General features: G+C 30.9%; 1 protein-coding gene across 1 annotated transcript; it reads left to right on the forward strand.

Annotated features, from left to right (window-relative positions):
* Positions 1-1,074: 1,074 nt before the first annotated feature.
* Positions 1,075-9,685, forward strand: LOC120153349 (pollen-specific leucine-rich repeat extensin-like protein 2). The gene is made up of 4 exons (XM_039165322.1): positions 1,075-1,491; positions 8,600-8,716; positions 8,786-8,869; positions 9,182-9,685. The coding sequence occupies exons 1-4, from the start codon at positions 1,075-1,077 to the stop codon at positions 9,566-9,568; spliced, it is 1,005 nt and encodes a 334-aa protein (XP_039021253.1). The 3' UTR covers positions 9,569-9,685.
* Positions 9,686-22,057: the final 12,372 nt, after the last annotated feature.

Genomic DNA, 22,057 nt, shown 5'->3' on the forward strand with positions numbered 1-22,057 from the left:
AATTCCTTAACAATCATTATTCCTTATTTTATTTAATTACATCCTTAATGTTTTGATTTATTAAAAATAAGTACAATTTGAATTTGACAGTTATATTATATCTTAAGTGTCATACCGACGAACATGACACAACTGACAATTTAGTAAGAATTGATGGGTATTAAATGAAGTTTAATTGTGACTGAACTGATGTATGATATTTCTAAGAGTAATATTCACTATACATATCAGACAGCTGACTGCTCATGTGTTATTTATTCTTTATAAGTTAAGGATATTCAGGAAAGATAATATTTGGAGATTGAGTTTCATGTTTTTCGAATTTGGATATCATTGAGCTAATTAGTACATTTTGAAATTGTGTCAAAAAATATTAAGATGATACATTATAAATAAATATTTCTTAAATCCATGAACAATGATTGTTAAGATTTCATTAGATTATACAAAGATTGAAAATATATTGAAAGAATTTGAATTATCTTTTAGTGAATATTATTTAAAAAAAAATTAAAAATATTATATTTTTCATTTTAAATATCTTTAAAAATCATCACTTGAATATTTTTTTCTAAAAATTATATTTAAATAATAAAATAATTAAAATTTAAATAATATTTTAGATAAATAATATTAACGATAACTTTAAATATTTTTATAAAAAAAATTAAATAACTAAATGGAATCGAACTTTAGTATATCAAACTTTAAGATTATTAAAGATGTTAAATAATTATCATTAAAAATATACTCTTCGTCATAATTATTACAACATAAAAATATAATTACTATAAATTACTAAATATTATTTCTATAAAATTAAATATAAAAGTAGATTAATTGAGAAAAAAGATAAATTTAGCTGAATATATTTTTTTTAAAAAAATAAAAGAATTATAATAATTTTTTAATTTAAATCTAACCTCCAATAACAAATTTGAAAATTAAAAAAAATAACATTTTAGATAAAGTAAACAACCTGTATTTTTTTGTCTATAAATATAAAGTTTTAGAAGGAAAATTAAACTAAAACTGTGAAAATTGAAGTTGAGTGGAAGAATTGAAAACAAAATGATGGTGCAAGACATAGTTATTACTTTGTCAGTTTTGATGTTGTTGGCATCCATATTATACCGAGGGGATGCACAATCAAATTGTGATGAAACTAGCGCGGAATGTACTTGTTACCCACCTTGTCATCCTTATCTCTATCAAACCATAGTAAATGGAGCGTGCATTAAGATTTGTAGTTGTCAATGTTTGTCACCACCTCCACCATCTCAAATTAACCCACTACAACCGCCGCCGCCACCACCAATGACTAAACCAAATCCGCATCCGCAACCATCACCACCACCACCACCAATGACTAAATCAAACATGCAGCCGCCACAACCACCGGTAGTGCCTAAATCAAATTCGTCTACTGAAGCACCACCAATTACGGCAATAGTTAGTCCAATTCCATCGACTCCTCTGAACCAGTGTGAAGTACCAATAAATGCTCCATATTTCGTGAAAAGAAGGAAGATGTGTTGGTGTTCAACGGAGAATTATCGCAATGAGTGCTTTGAAAAGATTTGGAGAGCAACAACATACGATGTTTTCATAGAAGTTGATAAAAATTGTTGCGATGCTTTTTGGGAGGCATACGAAATATGTGGTGTACTCTTTAGGCGATATAGATATTTTATCTATAAACTCAAACTACATTGCTCTAAATTTTATTAGGATCAATCATTTTATTTTCTTAGGGATTAGTTTTTTTTCAACTAGTTTTAATAAGGTCTCATAGTTCTAAATATATAAAAGATCTACGATCGTTAGGTTACGTAATAGAATTGTGGTCATCCATTTTATCTTAATAAAAATATGTTTTTATTTTTAAAGTTTTGTTATTTCTTAAAATGTTTGTTTCTTGTTGTGCATGCTATTAGAAAATTTTACCATCTACTCTATTTTTTAATAAGATGTAAAAGTTCATCGAATCCTGGTTGAACTACGCTATGAACAAATTACGAGCTATCAATTTTAAAAAATAATTAATTAATAAAAGTATATAATTAAATAATATTATTTACATTAATAAAAAATGCTATAATATTTTTTACATACTATTTTAAAAAATATATTGATATTTCTTGATCATTAAAATTAAATAAATGAATATTCAAAAAGTAATAATAATGAGAAGGAAAAATATTGTTTTTTCATTTTTGTTAGATTAATTTTCTCACACAACTAAAAAAATAGTTAATATAATTAAAATAAATACAAAATTGATTGCACAATGAAAATTTAAAATCCGATGACTCCTACAAATAGATACTTTTTTTATTGATACAAAATATAATATCAATTTATTTATTTTAATGATTAAATATTATTATAAAATCATAATATTATTTTTATTTGATTATATAAAATTTAAAAGATTTGACAGTAAATAAAAAATAATATAATTATAGAAAAAAATCAAATTTGAATAAATTTTATTTAATAATAAAGTGTAATTGTTACATTTTTACATAACAAATTTATAAAGTAGTAGTATCTTCAGTAATATTTTAATTGATATAATATTTGTTATGTATAAGTACCTGAGATGTTCTTTTAAAACTTAAGGACGTTAATCTTTTTTTTAAGTAGAATGATCATTTGAAATTCACCTAAAACGAGATAATTATATTTACAATATTTTGTATCATTTTTATCATTAAATTTTAATTTATTTCAATTTCATATTAAATTTTGACTCTAACAAGGTCGTTAAGTTCACCAAAAACAAGATTTACATTTGAGAGATTTACTGTTTTGATGGATTTTCTCGTGTTTGAGAGATTTACGGTGTTTGTTAAAAATCGTTTGAAGTTCACCTAACATCCTAGTATCTGAAATATGTCTCAAAATTAACTTCATCGGACGGTCGTCGGGATATTAGAACATCACAACATCCCACCTTTAGATTGACTTCCATCGATTTGGAGTGAATTTAGTGAAAATAAACTTAAAAAAGAAAAAATATGTGTGCAATGTGAATATTTCGATATCGATTCTGTAACACCCCAATTAAAGGGCTAAATTTAAGAAATTATAAAGTGGTGAATTTAATTGGAATTTTAGAAGGAAATTGAGGATTAAATTGTAAAATTTCAAAGTTGGCAGACCGTTTTAAGAAGTACAGAAAATTCAATGGCTAAACTCATGATTTAACCATTTTTTTATATGTTGAATTATAAATCTCTTCCCCGTGCGCAGGCTGCATATTTTTTCCAGATTTTTCTTCTCCAACAACCCTCCTTTCAACTCCGATCTACTCGTCGTCCGACCTCCGATCGACGAACCGAAACCACCATCGTCTTCGTTGTCGACCGAGGAACAAAACCCCTCAAACCTTTCGTCGTGAATCGTCGCCGTTCGTCATTAATTTCAGTCGGAAGTATCGTCGGTAATAACTCGATTTCAGTTGGTTTTTCGTCGATTCACGATGATCCGGTCATCCGTTTACGACACCTCCTGCACCATCGTGTTCCTTGCATCGTTCCGAGTTCACCGGTGTTCTTCGTCGTCACCGGCACGTGGAGGGGTGAGATCGTCAAAGTTTCCGACATTTCAGAATTGAGCTCTCCGTCGTTAAAAATTGTGACCCGACCTTTGTAAGTGCCTTAAAATTGCTTAAAATACTTTTTAAGAAATTTTCCAGGAATTTCCCGATACCGTATCACTGTTCACGCGCCACACGCGCCACCCCTTGAGAGTGGGCATCGTCTGGGTGATAATTTAGTAATTAATTTATGTTTAGGAGCTATTTGTGTAAAATTCGGGTGTTAGATTGGTAAATATTTGCAGAATGTGGCTAATTTGGTAATTAATTTTTGTTAGGGTGATATTTGTGTAAAATGGTCGACTGTTGACCGTTGACCGGCGTTGACCACAGTTGACTGGCTTTGACCGTGCATTAAACGACCTTTGACTTTGACCGAGTATACCTATCCTGACATTTTTCGGCGTTCCAAATCCGATTCCGCAGTTCGTTTTTTGAAATTCGGACCCGAAGGCTCAAAATTTTCCAGTCAAACCTGTTGACTTTGATTTTAACCGAAAATTCCAAATTTTCGAAAAGTCATATTTTATGCTTTCGACGTCCTGAATTCGAATCCGAAGTCCGTTTCGCCAAATTCGAACCCGATAAGTTGTTTTTCACTGATTTATCATCCGATTCGATCCGTTTTTCAGAATTAAGCTCCGTTTTCATATAATTTATGTTGATATGTATATAAGGAATTATTGGAAGTTGAATTAAAGATCAAAGGCGTTCGAATGGAATTTTAATGGTCGATCAGTATGGCACAAAAATCGAGGTAATACTTTACTACCTCTTTATGCTTTATGGAACATGTGAATATTGGTAAATGCATTATTAAGATAATGTTGGTCTTATTTGTGTAGTTAATTAGTTTCTACACTCGATCTGAATACGGTAAAAGGGTTCAGTAATTGATTATGGTTATGATGACTTTTATAAGAAATTGAGGGATTGTTAGAATTAAATTACAAGTTCTGTGCTCAGTGATAAAGAAATCAACTTGGATCTGTAACTTATTGTTTATTTCATCAAAGGTTAAATGTTAAAGGTACTTGGATGAGAAATTATGAGAATACTCCGGTAGGGTAAAATTACAAAAATACCCTTATGTTATAAAAAGATAAGATTTGACTATGGAAGTTGGATAAGAGGTTTTTAAAGACATATTGATATGATGAAACTACTGATGTGCGTAAGAAATGCTAGTTTTGCTTAGAAAATATAGATAACCGGTTTTTAACCCAAGAGGATTTGAGCAACATGCTAGAAGTCTGTTAAGGAATCATTTCAAGATCAGAGAATGTTGGAGAAAGCAATTAACCATGGGATCTTTAAATTATAATTATTTTCGTTAAGAGCTAATATCGAAATTATCTGGTTAAGAAATTACGAAAATGCCCTTGAGAGATAAAATAGTCTGAGTTGACCCTGAATGAGAAAATACTTTGAGAATTTGTTCTTAACTCGATTAAGTACGAATTTAATTGTTAAGATCCTGTCTTTGTACAGAAAAAGTCATGATATTCCGTTTGTAAAATCTGAGAAGGCACTTGACCTGAAAAAATTCGAGTAATCAGTAAATACCTGAAGAATAATTTATCGGGGCTATTCTGCTGTCAGAATTGTTCGAAAGGACTGAAATAAATGATAAGATTGAATTTAATAGTAAGATCAGACGAAAGAAAATGATTAAAATACACTGAATCTATAAAATGACCAAAATACCCCTGTAATGGAAATGGCCCAAGGATACCACCAAGCTTAGGACTGATGGGATATCATCGAGCTCTGTAATGATTGGAATAAAACTGAACACCAAAATGACCAAAATACCCTTATGACCTATACTAAGTAAATGTCTTGGATTAATTAAGGAATCCAAATAAGCATAGGTATTGGACTACCTTTAAAAGTAATGGAACACAATTTAAGTGAGTAGATTAACCCTAAAGCTATGTCAATACATGAACGACATAGATATTACTGGAATGCGTGTTCGTCTTTTCAAGTTTGGCTCGATGATAGTTTTGGAACTATTCAGTTCAGCTCAACTCTAGAACGCATTCAGTAGTAAGGATTTGATATTTGTTAGAAAAATCGACCACAGAGACCAAATTAAATTGAACAGAAGTACAATATGTATCTGAAATTCAGAAACGTATGGATTACCCTGAAAAACCCCGAAATAACAGGAATATACATGAGTGCTAAATGAATTAGGTAACCTCAATGACTGAGGATTTAGTAAGTGATTTGGATAAGTCTGGAAATTCTGATGAGTTTACATAGAGTACAATTACGATGGGTTATGATTAAAATAATCAAGTACGTCAGTATTACATGATATTGTGGAAGCGTGAAAATGAAATAAAGATATTGAAAGATCTATTCAACGATGATTCCGAAGATGATCTCTGGACAAGAATTTTTGGTATTAAAGAGTAAATACCCTGGAAGGGTAATGAATTGACCAGTCGATAAGTATCAGTTCTGGGAGTTGTTCGATATTCCGATAGATCGACACAAATCGTAAATGTTTCGAATATTCGTTTATTCCTTATCAGCTCAATTCACATTCTGAATAACTGATGATTCTGTCAGTTAATCAACTCTTCCAATAGTGATTCTAAATTCCATCATTCTATCGACATACTGAAGAACTGTGTTTCTCTGCCTGATACAGTACCGCTAAATAATACCTGTAAACTCTGGTGTGTTCCCTAATTACATGAATATTTTATCTGATTTCTGATTTGAATTCTATTATCATATTGACCTGGATTCTGATCTGATATTGACATGGATTCTGATCTGATACATGACATGGATTCTGATATGATACTTGACTTGAATTATGTTTTGATTTTTGATATATCCGTTTACGGACGGAACATGTTTTATTTGGGGGTATCGTTGGAGGAAGATTACTTGGAGGCTCCTCGGCTTTGTGCTCAGGGCCTTACTTGCAGGCTCCTCGGCTTTGTGCTCAGGGTCTTACTGTTCGCGACAGGGTTGTATGGTTCTGGGGAACCTATACATTTTGTTCGTGACAGATGGGGGTATATATATATATATGTTTTAAAAAGATCTGAAAAGTTACATGGTTTTTGGGAACACACTAGAAAACCTATTCTGATCTCCTGAACCTAGACATCCGAAATATTTCTATCTGAAATTAATATTATCTGTTACTACTTGCGATATCAATGGACCTCAGCTCAGCCTAAAAATCTATAGATATCTGAACCAATAAGGAAATATATGTTTATCTGTATCTGAACGTTCTTCAGCATCATCTGGTAGTTCTGTATTACTGAGCTTTTCGAAGTTCACTCTATTACTCAACATTTCAGGTTAAAAGAATTGTACCAGTGCAACTATCGTCATCAGTAAGGGAGTTCTTCCGGTGCTGTTTGCAGAGTACGGTACATGTGATTAAGGGGCATGTAATTGTATTTTGTTTTAATATTTAAGTATGAAAATCTGTTTTATTTCTGTATACTGATAAATCATTTTATGAGTTATATGTTTTGACAAAAGTTTTAAATTTTTCGCTATTTGTACAGTGGGTCGCTCCGGTAGCCCTAATGTGACTTCTCGGATCAGATCGGGTTACCATCATCGGTCTGGGGGTTACATTTAGTGGTATCAGAGCTATGGTTTGAGTCAAAAATTTTCAAGATAGACCGGTCGGTCGAATGTCAAAATATGACTGATCAGTATATGCCCCTAGACTGCAATCGTACCTCTCTGAGCTGGAACTACAGGGCTGTGTCCCTATTTGTAACGAGTAAACCGAAGTTTCTATCCGTTAAGGCTATACTTGTACAAAAAGGAATATCATTAACATCTGTCTAAACGCTGTAAAGTACCTCACGAGCCATGTGAGAGTTAATTATCCGAGAAATGCTAACCTGACTCCAGAAATGAAAATGGGATATACTGCTGCTCTATGAGCCTATTCACGTAACCAATGCTGAATTAATTTTACAAGGATAAAGTTGTTTTGGTTATTTACTTGGACTGAGGGAGAATTCTGATGAGAATGTTTACTCAGCTGATTAAGGATTAGTAGAGGACACGTACCTTTGTAAAAGCTACTTGAAGCTATGAAAGAACTGATGGAAGTTTCATTTCTACAACAATGTGACATGAATGAATTTTGAGGACGAAATTCTTTTAAGGAGGGGAGAATTGTAACACCCCAATTTAAGGGCTAAATTTAAGAAAATATAAAGTGGTGAATTTAATTGGAATTTTGGAAGGAAATTGAGGATTAAATTGTAAAATTTCAAAGTTGGCAGACCGTTTTAAGAAGTACAGGAAATTAAGTGGCTAAACCCATGATTTAACCATTTTTTATATGTTGAATTATAAATCTCTTCCCCTGTGCGCAGGCTGCATATTTTTTTCAAGTTTTTTCTTTTCCAACAACCCTCTTTTCTACTCCGATCTACTCGCAGCCCGACCTCCGACCGACGAACCGAAACCACCATCGTGTTCGTTGTCAACCGAGGAACAAAACCCCTCAAGCCTTTCGTCATGATCGTCGGTAATAACTCGATTTCAGTTGGTTTTTCGTCAATTCACGACGATCCGATCATCCGTTTACGACACCTCCCGCACGATTGAAAATGCCGATTTACAAGTCGAATGTCCTCAAGTCAAACCATTTAATCTTCTAAGATCGCTTTTGACCGTATTGTGATTTCATTATCTTCCCCTTACTCTTCTATCTGATGCTCCAATACTTTTAACTGTAAAATTATGTATTTCCTTAATAACATTTAACAAGAAAGGTCATAGTAAATGTGGTTTTATTTCTTTTCTTTTTGCTGATATTTGATGTTTCTCGAATTACCTTCACCATACACATAATGAATTATCAATTTGTCATCATTAGGATGCTTTCAAACATACCATGGAATTGGATGCTTCTCTGTGAAATGTGCCTAAACCAATTGCACGCTTTCTTTTTTTTTGCTTACTTCCTCCTTTTTTAACGTAAACTAGAGCTTGAAAGAACGAAGTACACAACTCCCGATGGATGCTGATGATGAGAACGCACCCTTGTACCAGACCTTGGAGTATTATATGGGAGAGCCATTACCTCCCCCTGAAAATTATCCTGTCAATAACACCAGATTGCAGGGTAATGATTTTGCCTATAACTATGGGAGTTTTTCTGTCAAATAAAAGAATGAGCTTTTTGAAGTAACTCGGAACAGCCTTGAGTTGCTCTCTAGCATATTGAGTACGGGAACAGAGCCAAAACCCCCAAAGGTAATTCTTCTGGTTCCAGCATGATTTAATTATGATCAAGTAGTTTATTTGTTCGTAGTTCTAGCTGCGTATCCGAAAATTTCTGCCATGTAGCTATTCTTCGGTTGACCCTTTAGAACTGAATGTACCTTCTCTTTGACCGCTTAGGTTTGCCATGAAATAAAATGCTTCTGCATTTTAGCTGTTATTATATTTTCCAAAATGCTATGCTGCATCTTGAATCTTCTTGTTCCTCCGATGTGATATTGTCGGCATAACATCATCCTAGTTTTTAAACGCTGGAAAACTCAGAAAGTTCTCCTGTGATGACAGGATGACCTGACGGAGAGCATGCTGGAGAAATGCAAGCAGTCACAGCTAGCTATTCAGATGATCATAGAAAGCACTACAGACGATGATGGAACCCTCTTTGAGGCTCTGAATCTGAATGATGAGCTTCAACAAGTCATCTCCAAATTCGAGGTGCTGGAAACTGGTTCGAAAGTCGACACCACTGCCGTTATTCCCACTGCTCATGCTGAGACCGATATAGAAAGTACATTGGACGCTTCACCTTCGAACCATAATGAAACCAAGACCATTGCGTCCCCGTCCACCCATAATGAAACCCAGATGAATGCTTCCCGAAAAGCAGGTGGTATCGAACCAGGCAGTGATGCGAAAGTATCGAACGAGAATGAGGAATCTGAGAGGGTTTAATTTCCATTTCCATGACTTGTGCTGGTTAACCTCGTGATTGGCTTGCTGTAATTAGGGAATAAGATTATATAGCCCGGACACGATGATTAGTTTATCGGTTGTGTAATTAAAATAATTTAAAATTTAATGACAAAAATGAAACAAAATATTATAAATATATCTTATCTCGCTTTAGGTGAACTTAAAAACACTCACTCTTCTTAAAAAAGTTTAACGTCTTTAAGTTCAAAAATACATTTAAGATGCTAATACATAACAAATATTATATAATAAGTTAAAATATTAATGAAAATACTACTACTACTTCAAATTTATTAAATAGAACTTCAAATTTGAATTTTTTTCTCAATAATTATATTATTTTTTATTTACTGACAAATCTTTTAAATTTTATATAGTCAAATAAAAATAATACTGTAATTTTATAATAATATTTAGTCAATAACTGAATTGATATGATATTTTGTATCAACAAAAAATGAATATATATATATATATTATCTTTTTGTAGGAGTCACCGAATTTTAAATTTCAATTGTGCTTATCAATTTTTTTAATTATATTAACTGTTTTTTTAGTTTTGTGAGAAAATTAATCCAACAAAAATGAAAAATAATCTTCTCATTATTATTACTTTTTGAATATCCATTTATTAAATTTTAATGATCAAGAAATATCAGTATACTTTTTTTAAATAGTATGTAAAAATATTATAGCATTTTTATTAATGTAAAGAATATTTAATAATATTATTTAATTATATACTTTTATTAATTAATTATTTTTTAAATTGATAGCTCGTAATTTGTTCATAACGTAGTTCAAACATGATTCGATGAACTTTTAAACCTTGTTAAAAAATAGAATAGATGATAAATTTTTCTAATAACATGCACAATAAGAAACAAACATTTTAAGAAATAACAAAACTTTAAAAATAAATACATATTTTTATTAAGATAAAATGGATGAACACAATTCTATTATGTAACCTAGAAATCGTAGATCTTTTATATATTTAAAACTATGAGACCTTATTAAAACTAGTTAAAAAAAACTAATCCCTAAGAAAATAAAATAATTGATCTTAATAAAATTGAGAGCAATGTAGTTTGAGTCTATAGATAAAATATCTATAACGCCTAAAGAGTACACCACAAATTTCATATGCCTCCCAAAAAGCATCACAACAATTTTTATCAATTTCCTTCAAAATATCACATGTTGTTGCTTTCCAAATCTTTTCAAAGCACTCATTGCGATAATTCTTTGTTGAACACCAACACAACTTACTTCTTTTCATGAAATATGGAGCATTTATTGGTACTTCACATTGGTTCAGAGGAGTCGATGGAATTGGATTAACTATTGTCGTAATTGGTGGCGCTTCAGTAGACGAATTTGATTTAGGTACTATTGGTGGTTGTGGCGGATGCGGGTTTGATTTAGTCATTGGTGGTGGTGGTGATGATGTTTGTGGATGCGGGTTTGGTTTAGTCATTGGTGGTGACGGCGGCGGTTGTAGTGGGTTAATTTGGGATGGTGGAGGTGGTGACAAACATTGACAACTACAAATCTTAATGCACGTCCCATTTACTATCTTTTTAATTTATTATTGTAGGTTAGTTCTAAAAAAACAATTCTACTATCTTTTTTGTTTTTTTTTTAAATTAAACTAAAGAACTAAATTTATCTGTTCACAACTAGTTTATTTATCTATAGCTTTTTTAATTTTTTAATAAAATATAATAATTATAATTTTTATGATGTAACAATTATGATTTAGACTATATTTTTAATGATATTTATTTAGCATATCTAATAATCTTATAGGATGATTTTATCAAAATTTAAGTTCTATTTAGCTATTTAAATATTTTTCATAAAAATATTTAGAATTATAGTTAATATTATTTGTCTGAAATGCTACTAAATTTTAATTATTTTATTATTTAAATATATATTTTAGAAAAATATTTAAGTGATAATTTTTAAAGATATTTAAAACGACAATTAAGATATAATAGGTACAAAACTTTTAAATAATATTAATAAAAGATAAGACAAATTCTTTCAATATATTTTAAATAATATTTTTAATATTAACAATCATTGTTCATGAGTTAAAAATAAAATATTTATTTATTATGTGTTTGTTTAATATGTTTTGGCACAATTACAAAATGTACTAGTTGACTCTACAACAATCAAATTAGAAAAGCACCAAACTCAATCTCAAATGATCATCTTTCCTTATATAAAATCGAATAACATACACCAGATTAGTCCCAACGATCAGTTATAGACTTTCTAGTATTGCAAATTCAGTCTTTGACTACTATGTTTTTATTCAAATTCCTTAACAATCATTATTCCTTATTTTATTTAATTACATCCTTAATGTTTTGATTTATTAAAAATAAGTACAATTTGAATTTGACAGTTATATTATATCTTAAGTGTCATACCGACGAACATGACACAACTGACAATTTAGTAAGAATTGATGGGTATTAAATGAAGTTTAATTGTGACTGAACTGATGTATGATATTTCTAAGAGTAATATTCACTATACATATCAGACAGCTGACTGCTCATGTGTTATTTATTCTTTATAAGTTAAGGATATTCAGGAAAGATAATATTTGGAGATTGAGTTTCATGTTTTTCGAATTTGAATATCATTGAGCTAATTAGTACATTTTGAAATTGTGTCAAAAAATATTAAGATGATACATTATAAATAAATATTTCTTAAATCCATGAACAATGATTGTTAAGATTTCATTAGATTATACAAAGATTGAAAATATATTGAAAGAATTTGAATTATCTGTTAGTGAATATTATTTAAAAAGTTTTTTTAAAAATATTATATTTGTCATTTTAAATATCTTTAAAAATCATCACTTGAATATTTTTTTCTAAAAATTATATTTAAATAATAAAATAATTAAAATTTAAATAATATTTTAGATAAATAATATTAACGATAACTTTAAATATTTTTATAAAAAAATTAAATAACTAAATGGAATCGAACTTATTATATCAAACTTTAAGATTATTAAAGATGTTAAATAATTATCATTAAAAATATACTCTTCGTCATAATTATTTCAACATAAAAATATAATTATTATAAATTACTAAATATTATTTCTATAAAATTAAATATAAAAGTAGATTAATTGAGAAAAAAGATAAATTTAGCTGAATATTTTTTTTAAAAAAAATAAAAGAATTATAATAATTTTTTAATTTAAATCTAACCTCCAATAACAAATTTGAAAATTAAAAAAAATAACATTTTAGATAAAGTAAACAACCTGTATTTTTTTGTCTATAAATATAAAGTTTTAGAAGAAAAATTAAACTAAAACTGTGAAAATTGAAGTTGAGTGGAAGAATTGAAAACAAAATGATGGTGCAAGACATAGTTATTACTTTGTCAGTTTTGATGTTGTTGGCATCCATATTATACCGAGGGGATGCACAATCAAATTGTGATGAAACTAGCGCGGAATGTACTTGTTACCCACCTTGTCATCCTTATCTCTATCAAACCATAGTAAATGGAGCGTGCATTAAGATTTGTAGTTGTCAATGTTTGTCACCACCTCCACCATCTCAAATTAACCCACTACAACCGCCGCCGCCACCACCAATGACTAAACCAAATCCGCATCCGCAACCATCACCACCACCACCACCAATGACTAAATCAAACATGCAGCCGCCACAACCACCGGTAGTGCCTAAATCAAATTCGTCTACTGAAGCACCACCAATTACGACAATAGTTAGTCCAATTCCATCGACTCCTCTGAACCAGTGTGAAGTACCAATAAATGCTCCATATTTCGTGAAAAGAAGGAAGATGTGTTGGTGTTCAACGGAGAATTATCGCAATGAGTGCTTTGAAAAGATTTGGAGAGCAACAACATACGATGTTTTCATGGAAGTTGATAAAAATTGTTGCGATGCTTTTTGGGAGGCATATGAAATATGTGGTGTACTCTTTAGGCGATACAGATATTTTATCTATAAACTCAAACTACATTGCTCTAAATTTTATTAGGATCAATCATTTTATTTTCTTAGGGATTAGTTTTTTTTCAACTAGTTTTAATAAGGTCTCATAGTTCTAAATATATAAAAGATCTACGATCGTTAGGTTACGTAATAGAATTGTGGTCATCCATTTTATCTTAATAAAAATATGTTTTTATTTTTAAAGTTTTGTTATTTCTTAAAATGTTTGTTTCTTGTTGTGCATGCTATTAGAAAATTTTACCATCTTCTCTATTTTTTAATAAGATTTAAAAGTTCATCGAATCCTGGTTGAACTACGCTATGAACAAATTACGAGCTATCAATTTTAAAAAATAATTAATTAATAAAAGTATATAATTAAATAATATTATTTACATTAATAAAAAATGCTATAATATTTTTTACATACTATTTTAAAAAATATATTGATATTTCTTGATCATTAAAATTAAATAAATGAATATTCAAAAAGTAATAATAATGAGAAGGAAAAATATTGTTTTTTCATTTTTGTTAGATTAATTTTCTCACAAAACTAAAAAAATAGTTAATATAATTAAAATAAATACAAAATTGATTGCACAATGAAAATTTAAAATCCGATGACTCCTACAAATAGATACTTTTTTTATTGATACAAAATATAATATCAATTTATTTATTTTAATGATTAAATATTATTATAAAATCATAATATTATTTTTATTTGATTATATAAAATTTAAAAGATTTGACAGTAAATAAAAAATAATATAATTATAGAGAAAAAAAATCAAATTTGAATAAATTTTATTTAATAATAAAGTGTAATTGTTACATTTTTACATAACAAATTTATAAAGTAGTAGTATCTTCAGTAATATTTTAATTGATATAATATTTGTTATGTATAAGTACCTGAGATGTTCTTTTAAAACTTAAGGACGTTAATCTTTTTTTAAGTAGAATGATCATTTGAAATTCACCTAAAACGAGATAATTATATTTACAATATTTTGTATCATTTTTATCATTAAATTTTAATTTATTTCAATTTTATATTAAATTTTGACTCTAACAAGGTCGTTAAGTTCACCAAAAGCAAGATTTACATTTGAGAGATTTACTGTTTTGATGGATTTTCTCGTGTTTGAGAGATTTACGGTGTTTGTTAAAAATCGTTTGAAGTTCACCTAACATCCTAGTATCTGAAATATGTCTCAAAATTAACTTCATCAGACGGTCGTCGGGATATTAGAACATCACAACATCCCACCTTTAGATTGACTTCCATCGATTTGGAGTGAATTTAGTGAAAATAAACTTAAAAAAGAAAAAATATGTGTGCAATGTGAATATTTCGATATCGATTCTGTAACACCCCAATTAAAGGGCTAAATTTAAGAAATTATAAAGTGGTGAATTTAATTAGAATTTTGGAAGGAAATTGAGGATTAAATTGTAAAATTTTAAAGTTGGCAGACCGTTTTAAGAAGTACAGAAAATTCAATGGCTAAACTCATGATTTAACCATTTTTTATATGTTGAATTATAAATCTCTTCCCGTGCGCAGACTGCATATTTTTTCCAGATTTTTCTTCTCCAACAACCCTCCTTTCAACTCCGATCTACTCGTCGTCCGACCTCCGATCGACGAACCGAAACCACCATCGTCTTCGTTGTCGACCGAGGAACAAAACCCCTCAAACCTTTCGTCGTGAATCGTCGCCGTTCGTCATTAATTTCAGCCGAAAGTATCGTCGGTAATAACTCGATTTCAGTTGGTTTTTCGTCGATTCACGATGATCCGGTCATCCGGTTACGACACCTCCTGCACCATCGTGTTCCTTGCATCGTTCCGAGTTCACCGGTGTTCTCCGTTGTCACCGGCACGTGGAGGGGTGAGATCGTCAAAGTTTCCGACATTTCAGAATCGAGCTCTCCGTCGTTAAAAATTGTGACCCGACCTTTGTAAGTGCCTTAAAATTGCTTAAAATACTTTTTAAGAAATTTTTCGGGAATTTTCCGACACCGTATCACTGTTCACGCGCCACACGCGCCACCCCTTGAGAGTGGGCATCGTCTGGGTGATAATTTAGTAATTAATTTATGTTTGGGAGCTATTTGTGTAAAATTTGGGTGTTAGATTGGTAAATATTTGCAGAATGTGGCTAATTTGGTAATTAATTTTTGTTAGGGTGATATTTGTGTAAAATGGTCGACTGTTGACCGTTGACCAGCGTTGACCACAGTTGACCAGAACTTTGACTGGCTTTGACCGTGCATTAAACGACCTTTGACTTTGACCGAGTATACCTATCCTGACATTTTTCGGCGTTCCAAATCCGATTCCGCAGTTCGTTTTTCGAAATTCGGACCCGAAGGCCTCGAAATTTTCCTGTTGACTTTGATTTTAACCGAAAATTCCAAATTTTCGAAAAGTCATATTTTATGCTTTCGACGTCCTGAATTCGAATCCGAAGTCCGTTTCGCCAAATTCGAACCCGGTAAGTTGTTTTTCACTGATTTATCATCCGATTCGATCCGTTTTTCAGAATTAAGCTCCGTTTTCATATAATTTATGTTGATATGTATCTGAGGAATTATTGAAAGTTGAATTAAAGATCAAAGACGTTCGAATGGAATTTTAATGGTCGATCAGTATGGCACAAAAATCGAGGTAATACTTTACTACCTCTTTATGCTTTATGGAACATGTGAATATTGGTAAATGCATTATTAAGATAATGTTGGTCTTATTTGTGTAATTAATTAGTTTCTACACTCGATCTGAATACGGTAAAAGGGTTCAGTAATTGATTATGGTTATGATGACTTTTATAAGAAATTGAGGGATTGTTAGAATTAAATTACAAGTTCTGTGCTCAGTGATAAAGAAATCAACTTGGATCTGTAACTTATTGTTTATTTCATCAAAGGTTAAATGTTAAAGGTACTTGGATGAGAAATTATGAGAATACTCCGATAGGGTAAAATTACAAAAATACCCTTATGTTATAAAAAGATAAGATTTGACTATGGAAGTTGGATAAGAGGTTTTTAAAGACATATTGATATGATGAAACTACTGATGTGTATAAGAAATGCTAGTTTTGCTTAGAAAATATAGATAACCGGTTTTTAACCCAAGAGGATTTGAGCAACATGCTAGAAGTCTGTTAAGGAATCATTTCAAGATCAGAGAATGTTGGAGAAAGCAATTAACCATGGGATCTTTAAATTCTAATTATTTTCGTTAAGAGCTAATATCGAAATTATCTGGTTAAGAAATTACGAAAATGCCCTTGAGAGATAAAATAGTCTGAGTTGACCCTGAATGAGAAAATACTTTGAGAATTTGTTCTTAACTCGATTAAGTACGAATTTAATTGTTAAGATCATGTCTTTGTACAGAAAAAGTCATGATATTCCGTTTGTAAAATCTGAGAAGGCACTTGACATGAAAAAATTCGAGTAATTAGTAAATACCTGAAGAATAATTTATCGGGGCTATTCTGCTGTCAGAATTGTTCGAAAGGACTGAAATAAATGATAAGATTGAATTTAATAGTAAGATCAGACGGAAGAAAATGATTAAAATACACTGAATCTGTAAAATGACCAAAATACCCCTGTAATGGAAATGGCCCAAGGATACCACCAAGCTCAGGACTGATGGGATATCCTCGAGCTCTGTAATGATTGGAATAAAACTGAACACCAAAATGACAAAAATACCCTTATGACCTATACTAAGTAAATGTCTTGGATTAATTAAGGAATCCAAATAAGCATAGGTATTGGACTACCTTTAAAAGTAATGAAACACAATTTAAGTGAGTAGATCAACCCTAAAGCTATGTCAATACATGAACGACATAGATATTACTGGAATGCGTGTTCGTCTTTTCAAGTTTGGCTCGATGATAGTTTTGGAACTATTCAGTTCAGCTCAACTCTAGAATGCATTCAATAGTAAGGATTTGATATTTATTAGAAAAATCGACCACAAAGACCAAATTAAATTGAACAGAAGTACAATATGTATCTGAAATTCAGAAACATATGGATTACCCTGAAAAACCCCGAAATAACGGGAATAGACATGAGTGCTAAATGAATTAGGTAACCTCAATGACTGAGGATTTAGTAAGTGATTTGGATAAGTTTGGAAATTCTGATGAGTTTACATAGTGTACAATTACGATGGGTTATGATTAAAATAATCAAGTACGTCAGTATTACATGATATTGTGGAAGCGTGAAAATGAAATAAAGATATTGAAAGATCTATTCAACGATGATTCCGAAGATGATCTCTGGACAAGAATTTTTGGTATTAAAGAGTAAATACCCTGGAAGGGTAATGAATTGACCAGTCGATAAGTATCAGTTCTGGGAGTTGTTCGATATTCCGATAGATCGACACAAATCGTAAATGTTTCGAATATTCGTTTATTCCTTATCAGCTCAATTCACATTCTGAATAACTGATGATTCTGTCAGTTAATCAACTCTTCCAATAGTGATTCTAAATTCCATCATTCTATCGACATACTGAAGAACTGTGTTTCTCTGCCTGATACAGTACCGCTAAATAATACCTGTAAACTCTGGTGTGTTCCCTAATTACATGAATATTTTATCTGATTTCTTATTTGAATTCTATTATCATATTGACCTGGATTCTGATATGATATTGACATGGATTCTGATCTGATACATGACATGGATTCTGATATGATACTTGACTTGAATTATGTTTTGATTTTTGATATATCCGTTTACGGACGGAACATGTTTTATTGGGGGGTATCGTTGGAGGAAGATTACTTGGAGGCTCATCGGCTTTGTGCTCAGGGCCTTACTTGCAGGCTCCTCGGCTTTGTGCTCAGGGTCTTACTGTTCGCGACAGGGTTGTATGGTTCTGGGGAACCTATACATTTTGTTCGTGACAGATGGGGGTATATATATATATATATATGTTTTAAAAAGATCTGAAAAGTTACATGGTTTTTGGGAACACACTAGAAAACCTATTCTGATCTCCTTAACCTAGACATCCGAAATATTTCTATCTGAAATTAATATTATCTGTTACTACTTGCGATATCAATGGACCTCAGCTCAGCCTAAAAATCTATAGATATCTGAACCAATAAGGAAATATATGTTTATCTGTATCTGCACGTTCTTCAGCGTCCTCTGGTAGTTCTGTATTACTGAGCTTTTCGAAGTTCACTCTATTACTCAACATTTCAGGTTAAAAGAATTGTACCAGTGCAACTATCGTCATCAGTAAGGGAGTTCTTCCGGTGCTGTTTGCAGAGTACGGTACATGTGATTAGGGGGCATGTAATTGTATTTTGTTTTAATATTTAAGTATGAAAATCTGTTTTATTTCTGTATACTGATAAATCATTTTATGAGTTATATGTTTTGACAAAAGTTTTAAATTTTCCGCTATTTGTACAGTGGGTCGCTCCGGTGGCCCTAATGTGACTTCCCGGATCAGATCGGGTTACCATCATCGGTCTGGGGGTTACATTTAGTGGTATCAGAGCTATGGTTTGAGTCAAAAATTTTCAAGATAGACCGGTCGGTCGAATGTCAAAATATGACTGATTAGTATATGCCCCTAGACTGCAATCGTACCTCTCTGAGCTGGAACTCCAAGGCTGTGTCCCTATTTGTAACGAGTAAACCGAAGTTTCTATCCGTTAAGGCTATACTTGTACAAAAAGGAATATCATTAACATCTGTCTAAACGCTGTAAAGTACCTCACGAGCCATGTGAGAGTTAATTATCCGAGAAATGCTAACCTGACTCCAGAAATGAAATTGGGATATACTGCTGCTCTATGAGCCTATTCACGTAACCAATGCTGAATTAATTTTACAAGGAAATAAAATGCTTCTGCATTTTAGCTGTTATTATATTTTCCAAAATGCTATGCTGCATCTTGAATCTTCTTGTTCCTCCAATGTGATATTGTCGGCATAACATCATCCTAGTTTTTAAACGCTGGAAAACTCAGAAAGTTCTCCTGTGATGACAGGATGACCTGACGGAGAGCATGCTGGAGAAATGCAAGCAGTCACAGCTAGCTATTCAGATGATTATAGAAAGCACTACAGACGATGATGGAACCCTCTTTGAGGCTCTGAATCTGAATGATGAGCTTCAACAAGTCATCTCCAAATTCGAGGTGCTGGAAACTAGTTCGAAAGCCGACACCACTGCCGTTATTCCCACTACTCCTGCTGAGACCGATATAGAAAGTACAGTGGACGCTTCACCTTCGAACCATAATGAAACCAAGACCATTGCGTCCCCGTCCACCCATAGTGAAACCCAGATGAATGCTTCCCGGAAAGCAGGTGGTATCGAACCCGACAGTGATGCGAAAGTATCGAACGAGAATGAAGAATCTGAGAGGGTTTAATTTCCATTTCCATGACTTGTGCTGGTTAACCTCGTGATTGGCTTGCTGTAATTAGGGAATAAGATTATGTAGCCCACACGATGATTAGTTTATCGGTTGTGTAATTAAAATAATTTAAAATTTAATGACAAAAATGAAACAAAATATTATAAATATATTTTATCTCGCTTTAGGTGAACTTAAAAACACTCACTCTTCTTAAAAAAGTTTAACGTCTTTAAGTTCAAAAATACATTTAAGATGCTAATACATAACAAATATTATATAAGTTAAAATATTAATGAAAATACTACTACTACTTCAAATTTATTAAATAGAACTTCAAATTTGAAATTTTTCTCAATAATTATATTATTTTTTATTTACTGACAAATCTTTTAAATTTTATATAGTCAAATAAAAATAATACTGTAATTTTATAATAATATTTAGTCAATAACTGAATTGATATGATATTTTGTATCAACAAAAAAATGAATATATATATATATATATTATCTTTTTGTAGGAGTCACCGAATTTTAAATTTCAATTGTGCTTATCAATTTTTTTAATTATATTAACTGTTTTTTTAGTTTTGTGAGAAAATTAATCCAACAAAAATGAAAAATAATCTTCTCATTATTATTACTTTTTGAATATCCATTTATTAAATTTTAATGATCAAGAAATATCAGTATACTTTTTTTAAATAGTATGTAAAAATATTATAGCATTTTTTATTAATGTAAAGAATATTTAATAATATTATTTAATTATATACTTTTATTAATTAATTATTTTTTAAATTGATAGCTCGTAATTTGTTCATAACGTAGTTCAAACAGGATTCGATGAACTTTTAAACCTTGTTAAAAAATAGAATAGATGATAAATTTTTCTAATAACATGCACAATAAGAAACAAACATTTTAAGAAATAACAAAACTTTAAAAATAAATACATATTTTTATTAAGATAAAATGGAGGAACACAATTCTATTATGTAACCTAGAAATCGTAGATCTTTTATATATTTAAAACTATGAGACCTTATTAAAACTAGTTAAAAAAAACTAATCCCTAAGAAAATAAAATAATTGATCTTAATAAAATTGAGAGCAATGTAGTTTGAGTCTATAGATAAAATATCTATAACGCCTAAAGAGTACACCACAAATTTCATATGCCTCCCAAAAAGCATCACAACAATTTTTATCAATTTCCTTCAAAATATCATATGTTGTTGCTTTCCAAATCTTTTCAAAGCACTCATTGCGATAATTCTTTGTTGAACACCAACACAACTTCCTTCTTTTCATGAAATATGGAGCATTTATTGGTACTTCACATTGGTTCAGAGGAGTCGATGGAATTGGATTAACTATTGTCGTAATTGGTGGCGCTTCAGTAGACGAATTTGATTTAGGTACTATTGGTGGTTGTGGTGGATGCGGGTTTGATTTAGTCATTGGTGGTGGTGGTGATGATGTTTGTGGATGCGGGTTTGGTTTAGTCATTGGTGGTGACGGCGGCGGTTGTAGTGGGTTAATTTGGGATGGTGGAGGTGGTGACAAACATTGACAACTACAAATCTTAATGCACGTCCCATTTACTATGGTTTGATAGAGATAAGGATGACAAGGTGGGTAGCAAGTACATCCCGCGCTAGTTTCATCACAATTTGATTGTGCATCTGCTCGGTATAATATGGATGCCAACAACATCAAAACTGACAAAGTAATAACTATGTCTCGCACCATCATTTTGTTTTTAGCTCTTCTATTTAACTTCTATTTTCACGGATATATTGTAACTTAAGTTTTCTTCTGAAACTTTATATTTATAGATAAAATATACAGGTTGTTTACTTTATCTAAAATGTTACTTTTTTTAATTTTTAAATTTATTATTGTAGGTTAGTTCTAAAAAAACAATTATATTATAATTTTTTGTTTTTTTAAATTAAACTAAAGAACTAAATTTATCTTTTCACAACTAGTTTATTTATCTATAGCTTTTTTAAT

This window comes from Hibiscus syriacus, unplaced genomic scaffold (assembly GCF_006381635.1).
Source record: "Hibiscus syriacus cultivar Baekdansim isolate YM2019G1 unplaced genomic scaffold, ASM638163v2 tig00111099_pilon, whole genome shotgun sequence".
In the NCBI taxonomy this organism is placed as follows: domain Eukaryota; kingdom Viridiplantae; phylum Streptophyta; class Magnoliopsida; order Malvales; family Malvaceae; genus Hibiscus; species Hibiscus syriacus.